This window comes from Anomalospiza imberbis, unplaced genomic scaffold (assembly GCF_031753505.1).
Source record: "Anomalospiza imberbis isolate Cuckoo-Finch-1a 21T00152 unplaced genomic scaffold, ASM3175350v1 scaffold_78, whole genome shotgun sequence".
Taxonomy (NCBI): domain Eukaryota; kingdom Metazoa; phylum Chordata; class Aves; order Passeriformes; family Viduidae; genus Anomalospiza; species Anomalospiza imberbis.
In genome coordinates, this window is record NW_027100397.1 from 454534 (window position 1) to 478921 (window position 24388).

Genomic DNA, 24388 nt, shown 5'->3' on the forward strand with positions numbered 1-24388 from the left:
TTCTGCTTGCTTTGCATGTGGAAAGCAGCGAGACCGGAGACCATCGGAGGGGGCCCCACAAGAAAACCCCTCCCTGGCGCTGCTGCTTCCCCTGCAGCCGCTTGGCATTCACCTGCAGCAGCTCCTGGGCAGACCAGCGCCGCTCCTCGTCCGGCTCCAGGCTGCACTCGAGGAAGTCCCGCAGCAGAGCCGACAGGCGCCTGGGCTCCTGCAGCTGCGGGGTCCCGTTCTGCCGGATCAGAGCGCGAGCCTGCAGGAAAAGCAAACTCAGCGCTCTGCCAGCTTCCTTCCCACTCACAAGTGCTCACATCGACCCTGGCTTCCCAGCCCCAGCTCCATGGGCACTTTCCTCCCTGGCAGAGATGCTGCTCACCGCTCATTTTTCTATGCCAACCAAAAACCCCAAACTTTGGTGCTGCAACAGCCATTGTAAAGAGCTGGTGCACTTGCTTCACATTTTCAGGTCATCCTCACAGCCAGAAGAACTGAAACAACGTAAATCCCTAAGCAAATTGTGTCTGGAGACTGCAGAATATGTGTCTGTGTTGAGACTCCAGTCCTCTGGGAATTCCCTTCCCCATGTGCAGAAACCTCCAGCTGCTGCTCCCAGTGCAGGCTAACCCTGTGCTCACAGGCCTCTGCAACCACGGGAGAATTGGCCTCTTACCATGGCCCTCGTTTCCTTGAAGTAAGGAGGTTCTCCTTCCACCATCTCGATGGTCACAATGCCAAAGGACCAGATGTCCACCTTGGGGCCGTAAGGAGAACTGGTGACAACTTCTGGGGCCATCCAGTGAGCAGTGCCCACCATGGAGCTGCGCTGGTCCTGCTCAGGGCTGAGCTGAGCGCTGAGGCCAAAATCAGCTGAGGACAGAAACAAACACTGTCAAAGGCAGCTGGAATGAGGAAACCAAGCACAAAGACTCCCCGCTCTCAGTCTGAGAATGCAGCAGTGAAGTCAGCTGGAAAAGTCCTCAGGGCTGTAGCCAAGGAAAGATGGAACTGAACTGGACCCTTAAAGAAACCCTCAGCTTTCGTGCAGTTGCTTTTACTGATTCCCTTGCAGCTTTAGATTCCAACTCCTGCCCCTCTGGGAGGGCCATTGCCAGAGCAAAGGCACCCCTGACAGCCTGCTCCTCTCCTGAGCTCTCTGCAGGGGCAGCCGCTCTCAGCTGGCAGCAGGGGCCGGGCAGTGCCCCCAGCAGCCCTTGTGGGGCTCTGGCCGTCACTGGGAAGCAGCCCCACAGCCGCACCCCGGGAGCGCCGTGCCTGGCCAGGAACACCCACCCAGCTTGACAGAGCCGTCCATTCCCAGAAGGATGTTGGAGCTCTTCAGATCTCTGTGGATCACCCGGTTCGAATGGAGGAAATGCAGGCCCTGCAGACACTGAGAGAGAACAAGAAACACGAGGGTAAAAACCAATGGCCGGAATATATCACACAAGAAAGGACAGTTTAGAATTCTGCCAGCAGCGACTTTGCTGTGACAGGCCAGGAGTGCAGTGCAGACAAGCTCCAGGCAAACGGTTCAAGGCAAAGCTGAGAACAGCACATCAAATCCAAAACAGACAGAGAGTGCCACAACAGCAGGAAAGAGAACAAGAACAGAGTAGAAGTGCAGTGCTGCTGGCAGGCCGTTCACTGCAGGGGCTCTTTCTTCTCCAGCTCATAAAGACAACAGAGAAACAAAGCCCTGAGCCTGGAGCCACTCCTGCTCTCACGCCCTCTTGGGAAGGACGATCGTGTCCAAGGCATGGCAGTCACAGGCAGGATCCCTCACCTCCCGACTGACAGCTGCCATCTCTCCTTCAGCCATGCGTGTCTGTCTGACAACGTCCTGCAAAGTTCCTCCATCCATGTATTCCATCACCAGCCAGAGATCTCCATCGACAAGGAAGCTGGAAGAGGAAAGCAGTGGCATGGAGACCAATGTGCAGCGCTCAATTCCCCCATGGAAAAGCCTGGAGTGGAGGTTTGTTGCCAGGTCACTTGTCAATGAGGACAGAATCCGATGGAGAGACATTCCTGCCAGGCTGCACAGCCCTTGGGATCTGCACAGTCTAAAGGAGGAGACCCCTGTGAGAAAGGAGAGGCCTGAGATGGCAAGCAGGTGAAAAATGCAGTTTAGCAAAGGCCCAGATCAATGTGGAACCACAACACTGGCCCCCAGCTGGTTCAGCTTCTGAACTCATCAGTTCCACCCTTCCCTGCAGAACAAGGCAACACAGCTCCCAGGGTTATCCAGGGGAGGAGGCCGGGCAGCACTTGGGACAGAAGGGGTCAGAAAACCTTTCAGAAAGTCCCTTCAGAAACAGGCAAGGCCAGTGACAAATGGGCAAACGAGGCATTTCTGGGAACAAGAACCTGGTCTTCCTGGCATCTGCAGCAATGGGAAAGGGCTGGGAAGAAGAAGCCAAGGGAAATAATTTCTGCTGTGGTTTACCAGCACTTGTTGTAAGACACAGAAAACAGGGTCAGCTTGAAGGGAAAACCAAACCAAAGCAACAAAAGCACACGGAGGGAGTGAACTGCCAGGCTGTTGTTTTGGGAAGATACAGCTGTGTCAGGCATTTTCAAATCAGGCTACAGACTACGGATGCCAGGAAAGGTTAAGGCAGGGCCCGGGCACGGGATAAGGCCTGAAGCACTCACCTGTCCAAAGAGCTGACAATGTTGGGGTTCTTCTTGTCCTTCAGGAGCAGGAGCTCATTCACAGCTCGTTCCCTGTTCTGCCCTCTCAGACTCATTTTCTTTATGGCCACCTGAAGGGACATTGCAGACCTTTAACTGGAGGAGTCTGTGGCAGGAGGCCGCAGCAAACACGGAGCGAGTCTTTTTGGGGCGACGGAGCCCGGCTGTGCCAAACTGCCTTGGGATGGGACACCAGAGCTCAACAAGTGCCATTCCCACAGCCCATTGCTCTGCTCGCTGGGGGCTGCTTACAGGACACATGGCCAGAGACATTTGGCCTTGCAGGCTCTGCAGAAATGGCCCCTCAGCTGTCAGCCTCCAAGCTCCAACCACATTCTCTGCACCTACAGTCTTCTCAAATGGCCTCAACACTCTCATTATTATTCAAACACATTCTGCAAGCAGGAGGTAATTCTGGTTCTGTGCAAACAGAGCAAAACAGCCGGGAACCCTTTAGCAGTTCTATGGGATTGGGTCATGATTTCAGATGCAACTGCTCTGGCTGGGGTTGCACAACAAAGCAAACACACACATCCATTGCCCTGCTTGCATTCCTTTGGGCACTTCAGAAGGACCAAGTCTGTCCCAGCTGTGCTCTGCAGGCTGACACGGCTCTGCCTGCAGAGGAGCAGCCTGTGCAGGAAAGCTCTGCTGGCCCCCAAAGCTGCAGCCACAGCTCCCAGCAGAGGGGAGAGCCCTGGAGAGCTGCCAGACGTGCTGGGCGTGTTGACACTGACCTCTCCTCCAGTGGCCCTGTCGAGTCCTTTCGAAACGGTTCCGAAAGCCCTGGAGACAAAACAGCAGAGAAGAAAGAAGCAGCGCTTTAGGCCCTGGCAGTGAAAGCCAGCCCAGACAGGAGATCTCTGCTGCCTGCAGCGTTCACAAGCACCTGGGGGCATCGACCCTTCCAACAACAGCACAGCAGCCACCAGCCCTCTGCCATGCAAGGTGTGCCAGAGAAAACTGAGACCCAACACCAAGGAATTGGGCTGGGGCAAATCCCAAATGTCCACGCTGCACTGCTTTAGTTCAAAACCTGAAGTGAGCAATGGGTGTCTAAAGAACTGGAAAAGAATGCATTCCATCCTTTCCCATTTCCTGCCTAAGACCTGCAGGATCCACAAGGGCCCTGCCATCAGGCAGGTGATGCATTTTCCCCCAGAGTGCATCAGCTCTGTGTCTGTTGCTGAATGTATGGGCTCTACTACCTGTGCTAGAATAGAGCACTTATTAGTTCAGCTCTGGTTTCTGTTTCTAAACCATTAGGTTGTTAATCCTGACCGGAGGATATTTTTTGAAGCAAAATATTTGAAAGAAATCTCCTTGAGAACTGTTTTCTGACAGTGACCAGATGGTGAGTGGCTCTTTTAGGCAATCCAGTTCCAGGGACAGAAGATCTTCCAGGTCCTGCTCCTTGCTGCAGGCAGGACACTGCCAGCCTCAGGGGCCTTTGACGGTGCCTTCGGAGCACAGGTATCAATTCTGATCAGGACTGAGGGACAGCAGGATGGCGCCCCAGTGTCTGGAGGTGTTTGGAGCTCTCCTGACTTCTCACTTGATCCTGCACCAGCACAACACCTGGGCCTGCTTGTGCAGAAGTAACTGCCGTGCACTTACCCTTGGCCAATCTGCTCCACTTCCAGGTATTTCTCGGCAGGCTCCGCCAGGCTCACGGTGTTCCCTGAAAGAAACCACGTGGAAGACGCTCCCTCCCAGAGTGAGACCCTGCCTTGCAGCAGAGCCAGAATGCAGCCCCCCTCCCTGGGGCCGTCAGCCCCTTGGTCTCAGCTGGGGAAGGACAAGAAATGACCCTGGCACATTCAGCTGCAGAGCAGCACTGGGTGCAGCTGATGCCGAGACACACACACAGCACCCTGCTCTGGCACACAGGAACAGAGCAGACGTACTCAGCTGCATCAGGCACCACTCCCCTCTCCCCTCTGGCTGCAGGGCTGTGCTGCTGTCAGAATGTTCAGCCCAGGATCCCACAGCCGAGGGAGGTTCAGTGTCCTCTTCCCAAGCACAGGGAGCTTCTCCGTCCTCTTCCCAAAATGCTGCAGGTTCGCCATCATCTTTCCAAGCCAGGGGACGTTCACTGTCCACTTCCCATGCTGGGAGAAGTTCACCCTCCTCTTCCCAAGCCACAAGATGTCCTCTGTCCTCCTCCCACACCAGGAGATGTCCACTGTCCTTGTCCCACACCGCAGGAGCCTCGCCGTTGTGTTCCCACAGCGCGGGATGTTCGCCCTCGTCTCCCAGAGCAGCGGGAAGTTCACTGTCATCTCCCGGCAATAAGGGACGTTCACCATCGTCCCCCGGAAGAGCAGGAAGCTCACTGCTGCCTTCCTCCTCTTTGGCCTCCTCTTTGGAAGCAGAGGGAGCCAGAGGAGGTGCTGGTGCTGCTTTTGTGCCCTGTGGACAGACGGCAGCGTGAGGGACGGGAAGTTCTGCCTCACTTATCACCTTATTTACCCTCAGCTGCACATCCAGCTGCACTAAGCAGAAATTGGGTTCGGAGCTGTTCAAACTAACAATGGGCTAAAGTTGACATTGCCCCTTATTGTTGGGAATTCCATATTCCACCATGGCTAGAGCCAGCAAGCAATGCTCTGCCTGCAAAACCAGACCTGCAGCTCTTCAAAAGCTCTTCAGCAGAAAAGGAGAAAACTCCCAGGGATCCCTTTGCTGCTGCAAGGACACTGGCAGGAACTTTCCTTCAGCCTCCCAGGCTGGCACTCGGCTGCCACATGCCGAGCTCACAACTTGCTGCACAATTCCAAACACCAAAGGTTCCTTTCCCACTCACCGAAGGAGGAGCTGCGCGGGATCCACTCATGAGGTGCCCTGCAAGGGAAGAGGGAACATGAACCAGATGCTGTCAGGAAAACAACTGCCTGTGGTGGGAAATGCCCCAGAGCAAGGCAACCCCGAGAGAGCATTTTGCTTTCACAGCGTCCCTCCAGGAGCCACAGTCCCTTCACACAGCAAGAGAACAGCACAAAATACTGGGCTGGGTCAGCTCTTGGCTGGACAGGCAGTTCCAGGCTCTGCTGCCACAGACTCCCCGCTTGAGGGAACAGAACCCCCCAGGGCTCATTGCAAATGCTGTGCATGCCCCGCTGGCTGCAGACACCCCCTTTTCCAGCTGCAGCTGCTGCCAGGAGCTCTCCCAAAGCAATGGTGTCTTCACGGCAATTTGGTTACAAAGTCAGCTCAGGCCCAGAGGAAGAACAGCAAGCACACAGCAAGCCCAAAGCCACAGCACCGAGGGAAAACCTCGACTTACGTGCCAAGTGGGTTAAAAAATACCCCGCATACGCCACAGAGTACAGCGTGCAAACTGCAGCAGCCACGTGCTGGATCATTTTGGCTGCGCTGCACACGTCTGCAGACTGTAGCCCTGCAAGCACAGAAGGACACCCGTCAGGGCTGGGCTGGCTGCTGAGAATGCCTCGGGCAGGAGGATCCTCCGGCAACGAGCAGTGCCCAGAGCCACTCTGGACACTGAGGCCTCCGTGTGCCACAGCAACGGGAACACCCCGGGGACGTGGCAGTGCTCCTGTGACATCACAGCAGCAGCTCACGCAGAAACCACCTGGAAGGTTCTCCTGTGTCACAAAGGAGCACAAAGAGCCCTCCCAGGGCACAGCCTGTTGCCCAAAGGATCCAGGAGGAACTTTGAAAATGCAGCAAACAAGGACACCCCATAGCCCAGTGTCACGATCCGCTTATTGCGGGGTGTCGTGATGGTTCTTTTCACCGATCCCAAAAGTACAAAAGGCAAACAACAAGGGACTATCAGTTAATCACAACAAATGCACCTTTATTAGGGGCCAAAACAGTATATGCGATAGTGGGGATCAGAAAGGAGATAAAATAATAGAGAGGGAGAGAGAAGAGGGGGATGGGAATAGCTTCCAACACAGGCGAGATCTTCAGTGGTCCGGACGATGGGGATCCGTCTGTCGTGTTGGGGGAGTCTCCGAAGTTCTGGTCGACCCGGGGGGTCCAGTTATAGTCCACAGAGGAAAGAGGGGGGAACAAGTGTAACAATGAAAGTCCATTGTAATCGCCACGAGGGAACAGGTGAGTCCACAGAAACCACCAAAGCAAGACGAATACAATAAAGAATAAGTCCATTGAAATTACTGAAGGGAAACAGGTCATGTCATTAGTGGTCAGACCACCAATTTCCCCTCCTCCCTATAGTAGGGGTCTCAGTCTCAGTCCTTGGGAGGAGGGTTCTCATTCTTTATTTGTCACAGTGGTAACGAGGCAGATGAGGGGTCTTCAATGAAGGACCACGGGAATCCCCCCAAAAGTTCCTTGGGCTTAAGAACGGAGTTTAGAAGCAGGCCGCGCATCAGGCTGTCCCGTGCTGGGTCCATGTCAGATCTTTGCCAAGTCCTTGCCAACTCCTTGCCAAGTTCTTGCCAGGCCTTGTTCGGAACAGCTAGAATGATGGTTCAGTGGTTCCACCTGCACTGTGTCCTGTTCTAAGTCGGAACTGCAGCGGGGGAAGGGATTCTTTCTCGTGGCAATCGGAAGGCAGAATGGAGAACAAGGGGCTTCAGATGGGCTCTTACACCACCCAGTGACTGACGATTGCCCTCGAAAGATCTTCATCAGCAGGATTCCATGGGGTCGTTGTGGAGTCTTCAGGACTCGTCAAGTGTCGGCAGCACATCCCAGGGAGAAGAGAAGAGAAAAAGGAAAGGAAAGAGAAAACAGGAAACCTAAAACAATCACAACATATTAGTAAGCAAACTATAATTAAATAATAAGCAAAATACAATAAGTATTAATTAAATCAATAATAGTTAAACAATAAATTGTTTAGATAATAACCAGTATTAATCAATTAAACGATAAATTGATCAAAAAGTAAACCAGTATAATCAATATTAAACAATAAGGTAATATATCTAGTATAATCGACATTACTCAGTACAATTTTATAATCAATAAACAAATAATTAAAACAGTGATTAGAACAAATCATAAGAGAAAATTATGTAAAACATATCTTCTAACCTTATAATCTCCTTGTGTCTACAGTCCTGGGAACATCTATAGTGTAAAGGATGCAATGACAGGGAATATCAAATGTACTGAGGCATCACTTATGGTCAACACAAATGCTGTGGCTATGTTTGTGATGGGGTTATAAGTAAAATTCACTAAATTCCACCAGGATTGGAAATCCCTTTCAAAATCAGTGGCACTGTCCCAGACTATTTTCCTAATTTCAGTAGGAAAAGTGCCTTCTTCACCTTCTCTTATAATTGAGGCAGCAACTGACTGCATCCATAATTGAGCGTGGATACAGCTAAGAGCTAAGGAAACATTGCTTTGTGTGGCATTAAGTGCATCAATTATCAATTTGCTATCATTCACATTTATCTTTTCCCAATTTGGTAAAATATTTGATAGCAACCACTGATGTGTTCCCAAGGCCGATAAGGACGATTGCAGTGGTTGTTGTATTTTGGTTAAATCTTTAGTCGTAGAAGTCAGTTTATTCATTAATACTTCTGAATCTATACTATTTAGGATTCCCAATCCCGTTCCCACAACACCGGTTATGTCTCTTGGCACCCGGTTTTTAGGAGGGTTCCACTGTCGCAGCCAGGTTGTCCAGCCCTGAAAAGAGGTTTGCAAAAAGGGTGAACAAGCTGGTTGTATTTCTGAGACATTATTTTGCATCAGCAATTTAACTTGTTTAAGAGACCGTGCCGGATTAAATAATATCTGTTGTTGGCCGGTTTTCCTGATTATATATGGTCCAACTTCAAAAATTTTCGGGGTAAGCATAACTGGTGGTTGAGCTCGAGTGGTGGTGGTGGTGGTGGTGGTATAAACCGTAGTGGATTGGGCTACAGCATTTATTATGAACTTAAAAGAAAGCCCTTCGGTGTTTTTTCCCCATAAGCAAACCACTTCTGCAGTCTGTGTTAATGTAAAATTGTGCCAACAATCCTGTATGCTTGGGTGCGTGCAGACTTTTTCCTGCTTGTCTGTTTGACCTATTTGAACACTGATTGAGGTTGCCTTACTATAAGCAGTTTTGTTAACCATTCGGCATCCTATGCTAATTTTCTCCCCCATTATCCCTTGAAGCTGCCAGGTTTTGTATTCTTTCCATTCTTGCCTGGTGTATGTGTGATTATTATGCATGACAAGAGTTATTAGATTTAAATCTTTTACATTTCCCATGTATCCGGAAAAATAAACAAAAGCTTGGGACCAAGGTCCTTCGGTAAAGGGGCTTTCCGTCCATTGGGGTATGACTATTATATTATTATTGGTTGTAGCATTAATCTTAAATTTGTAAACCAGGCCTTGCAAACTAAATGGGTTAGTCAAGTTGTTTTGCCAGCTACATGTCACATAAGTGGTTTTAGCTAAAGTAAAGCTATACCAGCAATCAACAGATTCATTTTTGCAGTCTTTTGTAATTGCAATATTGTTAGTTCGGCGAACTGCGGTATAATTACCAATATATTCTTGACGGCAGCATAGGGTAAGGGGAAATATTTTGGCACACTCCCATTTCTTGGTAGGGCATAATTTTGCTGAAGGGATTTTCAAATAATTTTTTCCTCCTGGCTCCATAAAATTTCCGGCAATTGTGATAGAGGAAGCTTTCTCATGTAGAGATCCTTCCACTTTTCTGCATGCTACCACAATAGTCTCACCAATCGTTCCAGTTAGGGTTCTGGTCCATTCCTTCTGATCCCATCCCCACTCATTTGGACGATATACCTTAGAGTTATGTAGCACAATAGTTGCCAGACTCGGGTGACGACCTTTAGGATATGATCCTAGGGCATTAGTGTGCTCGATGGTAGCTTCAGACCACGGCCACTCAGCAGGATTCTGGCCAGAGAGTTGTGGTAAGATGCAGAAAAGTATCACCAATTTTATCATGGCTCAGATGATGTTGTCCCTCGAGGTTCTTCTGTAAAGGTAAACACAACAGAAAAGTTCTGCCACTATATGGCAGAAAAGGTTAGAATGATGGAATTATCCAGCGTGTATTTATCCTGTGCTCCTTTCCCAGAGCATCGGAAGCTACCCATGCATATTTATTCAGAGGAGTTTTCAACACAAGTGGTACCTCCCCTACTGTAGGGAGGTCTACCAAAACAGGTTGTCCAGGATAATGAGCAGGGTTTGTGGAATCGTCAGGTCCTTCCAGCACGGAATGATGCTTGGAGCTGTTGGACAAAAAGCAGTGATCTTGGGACACCCATTTACTCCCTATCTGTCATTTACACCTTTGACAGCTTCCCATAATCGGAGGTCCCAATTTCCTTCCCGTGGTTTTAAGAGTCGCTTTAAAAGACCATTAGTCCTTTCTACAATCCCGTTAGCTTGAGGATAGTAAGGGGTGTGAAAAATCCATTTGATTCCTTCACCTTTTGCCCAGTCCTGTACAACTCTAGCAGTGAAATGAGACCCGTTATCAGACTGAATTTCCTGTGGCTTTGGGAAAGTTCCAAACCACCCCTGTAAAGCTTTGACAGTATTGTCCCCAGTAGCTCTTTTAAAAGCATCAGCTTGAACTAACCCAGACACAATCTCTACTCCTACTAACACAAAATGTTTTCCTCCTGATTTCTTAAAGGGACCAATATAATCTACCTGCCATGCGTCCCACAAGCCTTTGCCTTTCCTCAAATGCAAAGGGTCATCTTCTAAAGGGTGTCTTTCCAGTCGCTTGCGACACTGCTCACAGGCTGATATGCACATTTTACACATTTCTCTAGTAACGGGCCAACCCCGGGCATGAGCTTCCTGGTATAAATCTTTTGCACCTGTGTGCTGCCTTTTTACATGCAGCCATTCTAACAATTGATTCCGTTCCTCTGTAATTTGCTCCTTTTTCAGGGGACTAAGCCTTGCTAGCTCATCAGCTTTATTCCATTCTCCTGCTGGATTCCCATCTGTTTGATGAGAGGCTACCCAGCCTACTGCAAAGTTCCCCTGACTTGCAATATTTAATATTTCTTGCCACTTTTCCTTTTGCCATACCGGAATTCTGTTGACTTCCCAATCGTTTTGCTGCCAAAAAGGAAGCCATTCAGTACAACCTTTGTATACAGCATAAGAGTCAGTGTAAATGCAGACCAAAGAGGAATTTTGTGCTTCTCGTTGGAAAACACTCCAGACAGCTCCCAGCTCCCCAACCTGTGCACTACCTTCGCCTTCTGTAATTATTTGCTCACCAGAGGAAATGTGAAGGGCTGCTGCTTTATACTTCCACATTTTGCCTTCCCTTTTAGCAGAAGCATCAGTAAACCAAGAATTTGCTGATTGTTCAGGAGAGAAAGGAGGGGCCACTTTGATTACAGAGACTGGTTTATCTTGGCCACTATCCAACTCCTCAGTTTCTTGGATTGCTAAATTTTTTACAGCTCCTTCTGTAATTGTAAAAATATTACAGTAATGTTCGATTTGAGCATACCACTTCCTAACTGAGGCCCTCTGAGCCACCCCGTCAGGAGGGGGGGTTCCACTAGTGACTGTCTTAATAACCTTGAAGGGGCCCCTTAGCACAATAGGTTGTTGACGTGCTATTTTTTCCACTTCAATGAGAGGCAAACTAACCACAAACAGCCCCTTTTCCCAGGTAGTGTATCTTTTCTCAGCATCTCTGAAACCACGAGAATAGAAGCCCACAGGCCTTGTTGGACCCTCAGGTCCCCTCTGCCATATGTGTACTGACAGCCCTGAGGCAGCGAATCCCCATTCTACCTGAAAGGGATCTGTAGGATGGATGGGACCCAATGTTTGATGAGCTGTTGCCTCAAAAATCAGTAATTGCAATGCTTCTTCCTGAGAAGGAGTCCAATCCCATTTTACCCCTTTCCTCAGCAAGTCATAAAGGGGCCTAGCAATTATCGAGAAATCTGGAATGTGTTTTCTCCAGAACACTAATAGTCCCAGAGCCTGTTGGAGATCCTTTCTAGTGTGAGGCATTTTAATCTGATGTAAAGAAGTCAAGGTGTCTGGTGGAATACATGTCATGCCCCCTTTCCACCAAATTCCCAAGAACTTTACTTCTTGGGAGGGCTTTTGAATTTTTTCCGGGGGAATCTGTAAATCGAGACTCTCTAAATGAGAGATTATTTTCTGTTGAGTCTCTCCTACTGCTTCAATTTCATCCCCTCCCACCAAAATGTCATCAATGTATTGGTAAACAGCTACATCATCAGGTTTGGATATCTTTTCTATTTCTTTAGCTAGTGCATGGTGGGCTAGAGTGGGGGAATGCTTGTATCCTTGGGGAAGCCTAGTGAAAGTGTATTGCTGTCCTTCCCACGTAAAAGCGAAACGGTCCCTATCTTCTGGCTGTATAGGTATCATAAAAAACATGTCTTTGACATCTATAGTTGCCGTAATAGGATGAGCTTTTTCTTGAATAGATATTATCAACTCGGCTAAATTCGGGACTGCTGCTGTGAGAGGGTCTGTGTTGGCATTAAGCCTGCGGAAATCAACTGTTAGCCTCCATTTCCCATTGGATTTACGCACTGGCCAGACAGGCGAGTTGAAAGCAGAATGTGTGTTAATTATTACTCCCTGGTCTCGCAAATCCTGTATAACTGGTTTGATACCTTCTCTGGCACCAGAAGGTAGAGGATATTGTTTTACATTTGTTATTTTACTATATGGTAGAGAAGGTGCGGTTTGAAGCAACCTAATATTTAAAGGTGTAGCGCCAAAACACCACAAAGATCCTTCTGAGTCCTCCCATTGTCTCCCAGCAAGAACATCCATCCCTAGTAAATTGTTTGGAATGTTCCCAATTACCATTTTGACAACTAATTGATTCTCATCTCCAGGAAGTGTGAGTTTGACCAAGGCTACATTCATAGATTCTGACTTTCCTAGGGCATTTAGAACACAGTATTGTCTCTTAGTTGGAACAACTCCACTCCTCTGAGCATCTTTTTCTGTTAATGCAGAAATTTGTGCCCCAGTGTCAATCAAAAATGTTACAAGAGCACGTTTGGGACCCGTAACAGCTGTAATTAAAATATCTCCTAATTTATTTTTAGTGAGCATTCTCAAGTATACCCATGCTCTGTCCTTTCGCTCACCTGTAAAGGACGGAGAAGTTAGTTTCCCTGAAACTGTGTCAGCTCATTTCCCGAATTCTGAGGAGGGGGCTGAGAGAGAAATGGCCCGCTGACTGGGTTTTGAGAGAGGAGTTGGGAAAAGGTTACTGTTTCTGTGTTTCGGAGGAGATGCTGAGGGAGGGTTGGTTCCTTGCCCGTGTTCTGAGGAGGGAGGGGAAGGAGAGGCGGAGGAAGAGTTGGCTCCTTGCCCATGTTTTGAGGAGGTTTGGGTGCCGTGGGTTGGATTGGCGGATTTGATTTTCGATGGCGCCAATTAGTTATTAATTTCTGTAATTTATCAAGGGGCAAGCCATCCATTATATCTCTGGGGACTCCTTTTTGGACTCCTAACGACCACCAATGCTGGCGGTTAGGGCTTTGTTTTCCCTTTTCTGAATTTTTACCATAAGGAATCCCAATGGACCGAACTCCTTTTGTTTTCTCTGGTTTTTCTTCCAGGGTTTTTACTGGTCCATATTTTCTACAGTAATTAATCAAATCTTCTTCAACTTCACCCCATGTCCAGACTTTACGACTACTGGCAGGCGAGCTGCATTTTGAAGCTGCGGCTTGTAAGGATGAATGGGATGGGGTAAAGTTGGGATCAGTAGATCCAGTGCAATCAGTGGGATTACCCAGGAATCTGTCCAGTCTTTCCACAGGGCTTAATGTCATAATAGTTTTTTGTAAGGTAATGGCAGTAGTTTCTGGAAGCTCACGAATTAAAGGGGTCATTATTTCGGGCTTCACAGGTAATTGCATTGGGGATTCAAAGCCAGGAATTAACTTCTTCTCATGAATCATTTGCAGGCAAGCGGCTTTATGCACACTTTCTAAGAGTTGGTCAGGGGTACTAATTATAGCTATGGGATCTCCCCTTTCTAAGGGGCTCGTTCCCCCGGCCCAAAAAGCCTCACACTGTGTCAGGGACCATGTGTCACGTTTTTCTCCCGTTGTTAGGAAGACACCATGTCCCCAATACCCACTGGCTTCTTGTTCAGTTAATTTAATTTGATCACCACCAGTGAGGGACACCCGGAAAACATATTCTGTTTCTGATTCGTGTGGGAGGCGTCCGTATTCCTTTTTAAGCTTAGCTAACTCAGTGGCAGTGTATGGTATGTGTTTGGTTGTGATGTGAGGTTCGAGATCATCATCACTGAGATAATTATACTCTGTTTTAATTAGGGGTCTCAAGTGATGGCAGCAATGTTCCCCACAATTATTTGCTGCTTCAAGTTCCTTTAGGGGGTAAATCTGTCTAATGTGAGTAGTTTCCTTCTCCTCTGTTTCTGTAGGGGAATCAGCATTGTGTGATTTGTTAACATGTTCTTCTGTTAAGGCAGCTTGCAATGCATAAGTCACATTTCTTGCTTCATATAACTGTTTTTGTAAAATTTCTACTAAATTTTGAAGGGAGTCTATTATTATTTCTTGCTCACTTCTTCGTTGTGAGTGAGTTTCTACGGCTGCCGTAAGACAAGCTCCCAAAACTGAGCATAAGATGGTTTTATTCTTGCCCAGTTTGAACTTTGTATCATGTTGTAAAGAACACACTCTATCAACCACATTATCCAAATTAAACCAATTATTTTGTGCCCATTCCTCTCCTCCCGGAGAAGGTTTGGCATTATATTTAGCTAGTAGAGCATAAAGCCCAACTTTAGCTTTATCATTAAGGTTATCACTCATTTTGTGAAGGGACCAAAACCACAACAGGGAGGTACAACTTAAGTTCCACAAACCACACAGCCCTCGCTGTGTCGCCCTTCGCTTCCCTGGGTGGGTGAAGGGACAATAATCTGCCTGGGAGGCTCTGCTTAGTTTCTTCAAGTTGTCCCTTCCTTCCCAGACCAGATACACACAACAACAATAATAAAACAACAACAACAAAACAACAGTGTCCCACCTTTTGCACTAAGGGATCTTATGTGAATTTCCAAAGACAATGTGGGTGCTTTTTCATTTGCAACCCTCCTGTCTAGACAGAAATCCTGTCCGTGACGCCAATTTAATGTCACGATCCGCTTTTTGCGGGGTGTCGTGATGGTTCTTTTCACCGATCCCAAAAGTACAAAAAGGCAAACAACAAGGGACTATCAGTTAATCACAACAAATGCGCCTTTATTAGGGGCCAAAACAGTAAATGCGATAGTGGGGATCAGAAAGGAGATAAAATAATAGAGAGAGAGAGAGAAGAGGGGGATGGGAATAGCTTCCAACACAGGCGAGATCCTCAGTGGTCCGGACGATGGGGATCCGTCTGTCGTGTTGGGGGAGTCTCTGAAGTTCTGGTCGACTCGGGGGTCCAGTTATAGTCCACAGAGGAAAGAGGGGGGAACAAGTGTAACAATGAAAGTCCATTGTAATCGCCACGAGGGAACAGGTGAGTCCACAGAAACCACCAAAGCAAGGCGAATAAAATAAAGAATAAGTCCATTGAAATTACTGAAGGGAAACAGGTCATGTCATTAGTGGTCAGACCACCAATTTCCCCTCCTCCCTATAGTAGGGGTCTCAGTCTCAGTCCTTGGGAGGAGGGTTCTCATTCTTTATTTGTCACAGTGGTAACGAGGCAGATGAGGGGTCTTCAATGAAGGACCACGGGAGTCCCCCCAAAAGTTCCTTCGGCTTAAGAACGGAGATTAGAAGCAGGCCGCGCATCAGGCTGTCCCGTGCTGGGTCCATGTCAGGTCTTTGCCAAGTCCTTGCCAACTCCTTGCCAAGTACTTGCCAGGCCTTGTTCGGAACAGCTAGCATGATGGTTCAGTGGTTCCACCTGCACCGTGTCCTGTTCTAAGTCGGAACTGCAGTGGGGGAAGGGATTCTTTCTCGTGGCAATCGGAAGGCAGAATGGAGAACAAGGGGCTTCAGACGGGCTCTTACAAGCACCAGCCCCAGAGCGGCCGCGCTGCGCTGGCAGCACCAGTCCGGAGCAGCGCGGGCTCAGCAGTGCTGCACGCTCTCATTGGCTCCGAGCACTTTTCGGCACCGATTGCCGAGGCTCTGCCACACAACCGATGACTCATCGACTCCTCCAGCAGGATCTCCGCGGCTTTTCCTCCTCCTCCATCCAGCCACACCCTGGGAATGACAAATCCTGCTTTGGGGAAAACCAAGGTGGGAGCGCCTTGGAGTAGAGGCTCCTCACTGCCCAAGTCCATCCCTAGAAGTCAGCAGGAGTCTTGTGTCCATGGAAATCTCCACTATATCAAGGTTCAGCCCAAAACAACTCTCCCAGGAGTTCCCGATCTCTGATCTCGCCACTTTTGGGGTGCCAGACGTTTCCTTTCCCTGGGATGATGGGGGTCCAATGGCTCCAGGGGTTCCCCCTTCTCTGGCGTCCTGCTTAGGGATGATCCAGGGGCTTTTGGGGGTCCATGGGGTCCCTTCTCCCCTGATGATCTACTTTGAGATCCCAGGGGTCCCTCCTCTCCAGGCTCCCCCCCTTTCCAGCCAGCCAGGGGTCCCCCAGCTCCAGGATTGACCCTCTCTGCTCCCCCCACTCTGGGGGTCCCAGGGGTTCGTCTCCTCTGCTGCCCCGGGGGTCCCCAGTACCAATGTCCTCCCCCTGGTGACCCTGGGCAATGGCCACGTGGACTCCCAAAGATCCCCCCAAGGGGCTCAGCTTTGGGGTCCTGCAAGATCCAAACCTACACACACACACAGAGAAAAAACCCTCCCAGGGTTTATTTGGGCCTCCCAGACGATATTTGGGGCTCAATTCCACAATCTGCAAACTCCAAACACACCCCAATAAAAAAACCCTCTCAGGGACCCCCCGAGAGATTTGGGACGAGCTCCCCCTCCCCTCTCACCTGCAGGATGAGCTGGGGGCGATGGTCCTGGGGCCAAGGGTGCTGCGGCCACAGGGGGCACTGGAACCTCCTGTTTCTCCTCCTTTTCCTGCTCCTGCTCCTCCTCTTCCTGCTCCTCCTTTTCCCCTCTCCCTCCTCCTCCTCCTTCCTCATCCCACCTCCTGCCCAGCTCCTGCCTTCTCTATATTTAGAGTGGAGAACCTTGCTTGTTTTTAGAATGAGAACAAAGATCCCAGATGGAACACGGCTTGCTGGTTTTAGCCAGAAGTGTCAGTGACTAAAGGTCATGTTTGCTCTGCTTTGGTGCCGTCCTTGTTCCTCCTCAGTGTTCAGGCTGGGCTATGGGGTGTCCTTGTTTGCTGCATTTTCAGAGCTCCTCCTGGATCCTTTGGGCAACAGGCTGTGCCCTGGGAGGGTTCTTTGTGCTCCTTTGTGACACAGGAGAACCTTCCAGGCAGTTTCTGCGTGAGCTGCTGCTGTGATGTCACAGGAGCACTGCCACGTCCCCGAGGTGTTCCCGTTGCTGTGGCACACGGAGGCCTCAGTGTCCAGAGTGGCTCTGGGCACTGCTCGTTGCCGGAGGATCCTCCTGCCCGAGGCATTCTCAGCAGCCAGCCCAGCCCTGACGGGTGTCCTTCTGTGCTTGCAGGGCTACAGTCTGCAGACGTGTGCAGCGCAGCCAAAATGATCCAGCACGTGGCTGCTGCAGTTTGCACGCTGTACTCTGTGGCGTATGCGGGGTATTTTTTAACCCACTTGGCACGTAAGTCGAGGTTTTCCCTCGGTGCTGTGGCTTTGGGCTTGCTGTGTGCTTGCTGTTCTTCCTCTGGGCCTGAGCTGACTTTGTAACCAAATTGCCATGAAGATACCATTGCTCTGGGAGAGCTCCTGGCAGCAGCTGCAGCTGGAAAAGGAGGTGTCTGCAGCCAGCGGGGCGTGCACAGCATTTGCAATGAGCCCTGGGGGGTTCTGTTCCCTCAAGCAGGGAGTCTGTGGCAGCAGAGCCTGGAACTGCCTGTCCAGCCAAGAGCTGACCCAGCCCAGTATTTTGTGCTGTTCTCTTGCTGTGGGAAGGGACTGTGGCTCCTGGAGGGACGCTGTGAAAGCAAAATGCTCTCTCGGGGTTGCCTTGCTCCGGGGCATTTCCCACCACAGGCAGTTGTTTTCCTGACAGCATCTGGTTCATGTTCCCTCTCCCGTTGCAGGGCACCTCATGAGTGGATCCCGAGCAGCTCCTCCTTTGGTGAGTGGGAAAGGAACCTTTGGTGTTTGGAATTGTGCAGCAAGTTGTGAGCTCGGCATGTGGCAGCCGAGTGCCAGCCTGGGAGGCTGAAGGAAAGTTCCTGCCAGTGTCCTTGCAGCAGCAAAGGGATCCCTGGGAGTTTTCTCCTTTTCTGCTGAAGAGCTTTTGAAGAGCTGCAGGTCTGGTTTTGCAGGCAGAGCATTGCTTGCTGGCTCTAGCCATGGTGGAATATTGAACTCCCAACAATAAGGGGCACTGTCGACTTTAGCCCATTGTTAGTTTGAACAGCTCCGAACCCAATTTCTGCTTAGTGCAGCTGGATGTGCAGCTGAGGGGAAATAAGGTGATAACTGAGACAGGACTTCCCGTCCCTCACGCTGCCGTCTGTTCACAGGGCACAAAAGTGGCACCAGCACCTCCTCTGGCCCCCTCTGCTTCCAAAGAGGAGGCCAAAGAGGAGGAAGGCAGCAGTGAGCTTCCCGCTGTTCCGGGGCACGATGGTGAACGTCCCTCAGTGCTGGGAGATGACAGTGAACTTCCCGCTGCTCTGGGAGACGAGTGCGAATATCCCGCGCTGTGGGAACACAACGGCGCGGCTCCCACGATGTGGGACAAGGGCAGTGGACATCTCCCGGCATGGGAGGAGGACAGAGGACATCCTGTGTCTTGGGAAGAGGAGGGTGAACTTCTCCCAGCATGGGAAGTGGACAGTGAACATCCCCGGGCTTGGGAAGATGATGGCGAACCTGCAGCGTTTTGGGAAGAGGACGGAGAAGCTCCCTGTGCTTGGGAAGAGGACACTGAACCTCCCTCGGCTGTGGGATCCTGGGCTGAACATTCTGACCGCAGCACAGCCCTGCAGCCAGAGGGGAGAGGGGAGTGGTGCCTGATGCAGCTGAGTACGTCTGCTCTGTTCCTGTGTGTCAGAGCAGGGTGCTGTGTGTGTGTCTCGGCATCAGCTGCACCCAGTGCTGCTCTGCAGCTGAATGTGCCAGGGTCATTTCTTGTCCTTCCCCAGCTGAGACCAAGGGGCTGACGGCCCCAGGGAGGGGGGCTGCATTCTGGCTCTGCTGCAAGGCGGGGTCTCACTCTGGGAGGGAGCGTCTTCCACATGGTTTCTTTCAGGGAACACCGTGAGCCTGGCGGAGCCTGCCGAGAAATACCTGGAAGTGGAGCAGATTGGCCGAGGGTAAGTGCACGGCAGTTACTTCTGCACAAGCAGGCCCAGGTGTTGTGCTGGTGCAGGATCAAGTGAGAAGTCAGGAGAGCTCCAAACACCTCCAGACACTGGGGTGCCATCCTGCTGTCCCTCAGTCCTGATCAGAATTGATACCTGTGCTCAGAAGGTACCGTCAAAGGCCCCTGAGGCTGGCAGTGTCCTGCCTGCAGCAAGGAGCAGGACCTGGAAGATCTTCTGTCCCTGGAACTGGATTGCCTAAAAGAGCCACTCACCATCTGGTGACTGTCAGAAAACAGTTCTCAAGGAGATTTCTTTCAAATATTTTGCTTCAAAAAATATCCTTCTGTCAGGATTAACAACCTAATGGTTTAGAAACAGAAACCAGAGCTGAACTAATAAGTGCTCTATTCTAGCACAGGTAGTAGAGCCCAGACATTCAGTAACAGACACAGAGCTGATGCACTCTGGGGGAAAATGCATCACCTGCCTGATGGCAGGGCCCTTGTGGATCCTGCAGGTCTTAGGCAGGAAATGGAAAAGGATGGAATGCATTCTTTTCCAGTTCTTTGGACACCCATTGCTCACTTCAGGTTTTGAACTAAAGCAGTTCAGCATGGACATTTGGGATTTGCTCCAGCCCAATTCCTTGGTGTTGTGTCTCAGTTTTCTCTGGCACACCTTGCATGGCAGAGGGCTGGTGGCTGCTGCGCTGTTGTTGGAAGGGTCGATGCCCCCAGGTGTTTGTGAACGCTGCAGGCAGCAGAGATCTCCTGTCTGGGCTGGCTTTCACTGCCAGGGCCTAAAGCGCTGCTTCTTTCTTCTCTGCTGTTTTGTCTCCAGGGCTTTCGGAACCGTTTCGAAAGGACTCGACAGGGCCACTGGAGGAGAGGTCAGTGTCAACACGCCCAGCACGTCTGGCAGCTCTCCAGGGCTCTCCCCTCTGCTGGGAGCTGTGGCTGCAGCTTTGGGGGCCAGCAGAGCTTTCCTGCACAGGCTGCTCCTCTGCAGGCAGAGCCGTGTCAGCCTGCAGAGCACAGCTGGGACAGACTTGGTCCTTCTGAAGTGCCCAAAGGAATGCAAGCAGGGCAATGGATGTGTGTGTTTGCTTTGTTGTACAATCCCAACCAGAGCAGTTGCATCTGAAATCATGACCCAATCCCATAGAACTGCTAAAGGGTTCCCGGCTGTTTTGCTCCGTTTGCACAGAACCAGAATTACCTCCTGCTTGCAAAATGTGTTTGAACAATAATGAGAGTGTTGAGGCCATTTGAGGAAACTGTAGGTGCAGAGAATGTGGTTAGAGCTTGGAGGCTGACAGCTGAGGGGCCATTTCTGCAGAGCTTGCAAGGCCAAATGTCTCTGGCCATGTGTCCTGTAAGCAGCCCCCAGCGAGCAGAGCAATGGGCTGTGGGAATGGCACTTGCTGAGCTCTGGTGTCCCATCCCAAGGCAGTTGTGCACAGCCCTGCTCCGTCGCCCCAAAAAGACTCGCTCCGTGTTTGCTGCGGCCTCCTGCCACAGACTCCTCCAGTGAAAGGTCTGCAATGTCCCTTCAGGTGGCCATAAAGAAAATGAGTCTGAGAGGGCAGAACAGGGAACGAGCTGTGAATGAGCTCCTGCTCCTGAAGGACAAGAAGAACCCCAACATTGTCAGCTCTTTGGACAGGTGAGTGCTTCAGGCCTTATCCCGTGCCCGGGCCCTGCCTTAACCTTTCCTGGCATCCGTAGTCTGTAGCCTGTTTTGAAAATGCCTGACCCAGCCGTATCTTCCCAAAACAACAGCCTGGCAGTTCGCTCCCTCCGTGTGCTTTTGTTGCTTTGGTTTGGTTTTCCCTTCAAGTTGACCCTGTTTTCTGTGTCTTACAACAAGTGCTGATAAACCACAGCAGAAATTATTTCCCTTGGCTTCTTCTTCCCAGCCCTTTCCCATTGCTGCAGGTGCCAGGAAGACCAGGTTCTTGTTCCCAGAAATGCCTCGTTTGCCCATTTGTCACTGGCCTTGCCTGTTTCTGAAGGGACTTTCTGAAAGGTTTTCGGACCCCTTTTGTCCCAAGAGCTGCCCGGCCTCCTCCCCTGGATAACCCTGGGAGCTGTGTTGCCTTGTTCTGCAGGGAAGGGTGGAACTGCTGAGTTCAGAAGCTGAACCAGCTGGGGGCCAGTGTTGTGGTTCCACATTGATCTGGGCCTTTGCTAAACTGCATTTTTCACCTGCTTGCCATCTAAGGCCTCTCCTTTCTCACAGGGGTCTCCTCCTTTAGACTGTGCAGATCCCAAGGGCTGTGCAGCCTGGCAGGAATGTCTCTCCATCGGATTCTGTCCTCATTGACAAGTGACCTGGCAACAAAACTCCACTCCAGGCTTTTCCATGGGGGAATTGAGCACTGCACATTGGTCTCCATGCCAATGCTTTCCTCTTCCAGCTTCCTTGTGGATGGAGATCTCTGGCTGGTGATGGAATACATGGATGGAGGAACTTTGCAGGACGTTGTCAGACAGACACGCATGGCTGAAGGAGAGATGGCAGCTGTCAGTCGGGAGGTGAGGGATCCTGCCTGTGACTGCCATGCCTTGGACACGATGGTCCTTCCCAAGAGGGCGTGAGAGCAGGAGTGGCTCCAGGCTCAGGGCTTTGTTTCTCTGTTGTTTTTATGAGCTGGAGAAGAAAGAGCCCCTGCAGTGAACGGCCTGCCAGCAGCACTGCACTTCTACTCTGTTCTTGTTCTCTTTCCTGCTGTTGTGGCACTCTCTGTCTGTTGTGGATTTGATGTGCTGTTCTCAGCTTTGCCCTGAACCGTTTGCCTGGAGCTTGTCTGCACTGCACTCCTGGCCTGTCACAGCAAAGTCGCTGCTGGCAGAATTCTAAACTGTCCTTTCTTGTGTGATATATTCCGGCCATTGGTTTTTACCCTGGTGTTTCTTGTTCTCTCTCAGTGTCTGCAGGGCCTGGATTTCCTCCATTCGAACCGGGTGATCCACAGAGATCTGAAGAGCTCCAACATCCTTCTGGGAATGGACGGCTCTGTCAAGCTGGGTGGGTGTTCCTGGCCAGGCACGGCGCTCCTGGGGTGCGGCTGTGGGGCTGCTTCCCAGTGACGGCCAGAGCCCCACAAGGGCTGCTGGGGGCACTGCCCGGCCCCTGCTGCCAGCTGAGAGCGGCTGCCCCTGCAGAGAGCTCAGGAGAGGAGCAGGCTGTCAGGGGTGCCTTTGCTCTGGGAATGGCCCTCCCAGAGGGGCAGGAGTTGGAATCTGAAGCTCCAAGGGAATCAGTAACAGCAACTGCACGAAAGCTGAGGGTTTCTTTAAGGGTCCAGTTCAGTTCCATCTTTCCTTGGCTGCAGCCTTGAGAACTTTCCCAGCTGACTTCACTGCTGCATTCTCAGACTGAGAGCGGGGAGTCTTTGTGCTTGGTTTCCTCATTCCAGCTGCCTTTGACAGTGTTTCTTTCTGTCCTCAGCTGATTTTGGCCTCAGCGCTCAGCTCAGCCCTGAGCAGGACCAGCGCAGCTCCATGGTGGGCACTGCTCACTGGATGGCCCCAGAAGTTGTCACCAGTTCTCCTTACGGCCCCAAGGTGGACATCTGGTCCTTTGGAATTGTGACCATCGAGATGGTGGAAGGAGAACCTCCTTACTTCAAGGAAACGAGGGCCATGGTAAGAGGCCAATTCTCCCGTGGTTGCAGAGGCCTGTGAGCACAGGGTGACCCTGCACTGGGAGCAGCAGCTGGAGGTTTCTGCACATGGGGAAGGGAATTCCCAGAGGACTGGAGCCTCAACACAGACACATATTCTGCAGTCTCCAGACACAATTTGCTTTGGGATTTACGTTGTTTCAGCTCTTCTGGCTGTGAGGATGACCTGAAAATGTGAAGCAAGTGCACCAGCTCTTTACAGTGGCTGTGCAGCACCAGGGTTTGGGTTTTTTGGTTGGCATAGAAAAATGAGCTGTGAGCAGCATCTCTGCCAGGGAGGAAAGTGCCCCTGGAGCTGGGGCTGGGAAGCCGGGGTCGATGTGAGCACTTGTGGGTGGGAAGGAAGCTGGCAGAGCGCTGAGTTTGCTTTTCCTGCAGGCTCGCGCTCTGATCCGGCAGAACGGGACCCCGCAGCTGCAGGAGCCCAGGCGCCTGTCGGCTCTGCTGCGGGACTTCCTCGAGTGCAGCCTGGAGCCGGACGAGGAGCGGCGCTGGTCTGCCCAGGAGCTGCTGCAGGTGAATGCCAAGCGGCTGCAGGGGAAGCAGCAGCGCCAGGGAGGGGTTTTCTTGTGGGGCCCCCTCCGATGGTCTCCGGTCTCGCTGCTTTCCACACGCAAAGCAAGCAGAATCCTCGCCTGGTTTGGCTTGGCAGGGGCCTTTCGAGGTCATCTGCACCTGGGGCCCCACAGCGAGCAGGGCCATCTTCAAGCAGCTCAGGTGGCTCAGAGCCCTGCCTGACCTGAGCTTGGATGTTTCCAGGGAGGAGGCACCTCCCACATCTCTGGGCACCTTCTGTCAGTGCTTCCCCACTCTCCTGCTAAAAAAATTCTGCCTTAGATCTCATCTGAGCCTGCTTCTCTCTCCTGAGTTTCAGACCATTTCCCTTTGTCCTGTTGCAACAGAGCCTGTGAGGAAGTTGACTCTGGAAAGTAACGGTTCATTTCTTTCTTTTTTCTCCTTTGGGCAGCACCCATTTTTATCATCAGCCAAGCCTCTCTCCAGCCTGACCCCTCTGATCACTGCAGCAAAGCAACTGAGGCAGCAGCGGAGGAGATGAAGCACTGGAGGACAGCGTTTAGTTACAGTAGTTAGTTAGGACAACTAGTTAGTTATGGTAGTTAGCAGTGCCAGTTAGTTATGGTAGTTAGTGGTGCTAGTTGGTTAAGGTAGTTAGGACAGCCTGTTTGTTACGGTTCTTATGACAGCCTGTTTGTTATGGCAGTTTTTTGAATAAAAACTCTCTTAAACCTCAACTCCCTTGACGTGTCCCTTCCTTCTCCCTGTGTGACTCAGCTGCCCGGAGCAATGTGAGGGGAGAGTGGGCCCTCACCTCAACCCCCTCCCCGTTTATTTTGGAAATATTTGGGGACATCTGGGGACATTTGGGGAGTTTGGGGACATTGGGGAGATTTGAAGATGTTTGGGGACCTTGGGGACATTGGGGACATCGGGGGACATTGGGGACATTTGGGGATATTGGGGATATTTGGGGACATTGAGGACATTTGGGGAAATTTGGGGACACTTGGGGACTTTGGGGACATTGGGGAGGTTCCAGGAGCTTGGGGACATTTGTGTGGTTGGGGACATTTTGGGGGGGGGGGGGGGGGTTGGGGACATCGGAGCTGTCACATGAAGAGC

General features: G+C 50.9%; 1 protein-coding gene across 1 annotated transcript in view; it reads left to right on the top strand.

Moving 5' to 3' along the window:
- Window positions 1-21666, top strand: part of LOC137467752 (serine/threonine-protein kinase PAK 3-like) — a 46111-nt gene extending 24445 nt beyond the window's left edge. The window contains exons 3-4 of the mRNA XM_068179185.1: window positions 20615-20724; window positions 21479-21666. Coding sequence (XP_068035286.1) covers window positions 20630-20724; window positions 21479-21659 — 276 coding nt within the window. The 5' untranslated portion in view covers window positions 20615-20629 and the 3' untranslated portion in view covers window positions 21660-21666. The remainder of the gene's footprint in view (window positions 1-20614; window positions 20725-21478) is intronic.
- The last annotated feature ends 2722 nt before the right edge of the window (window positions 21667-24388 follow it).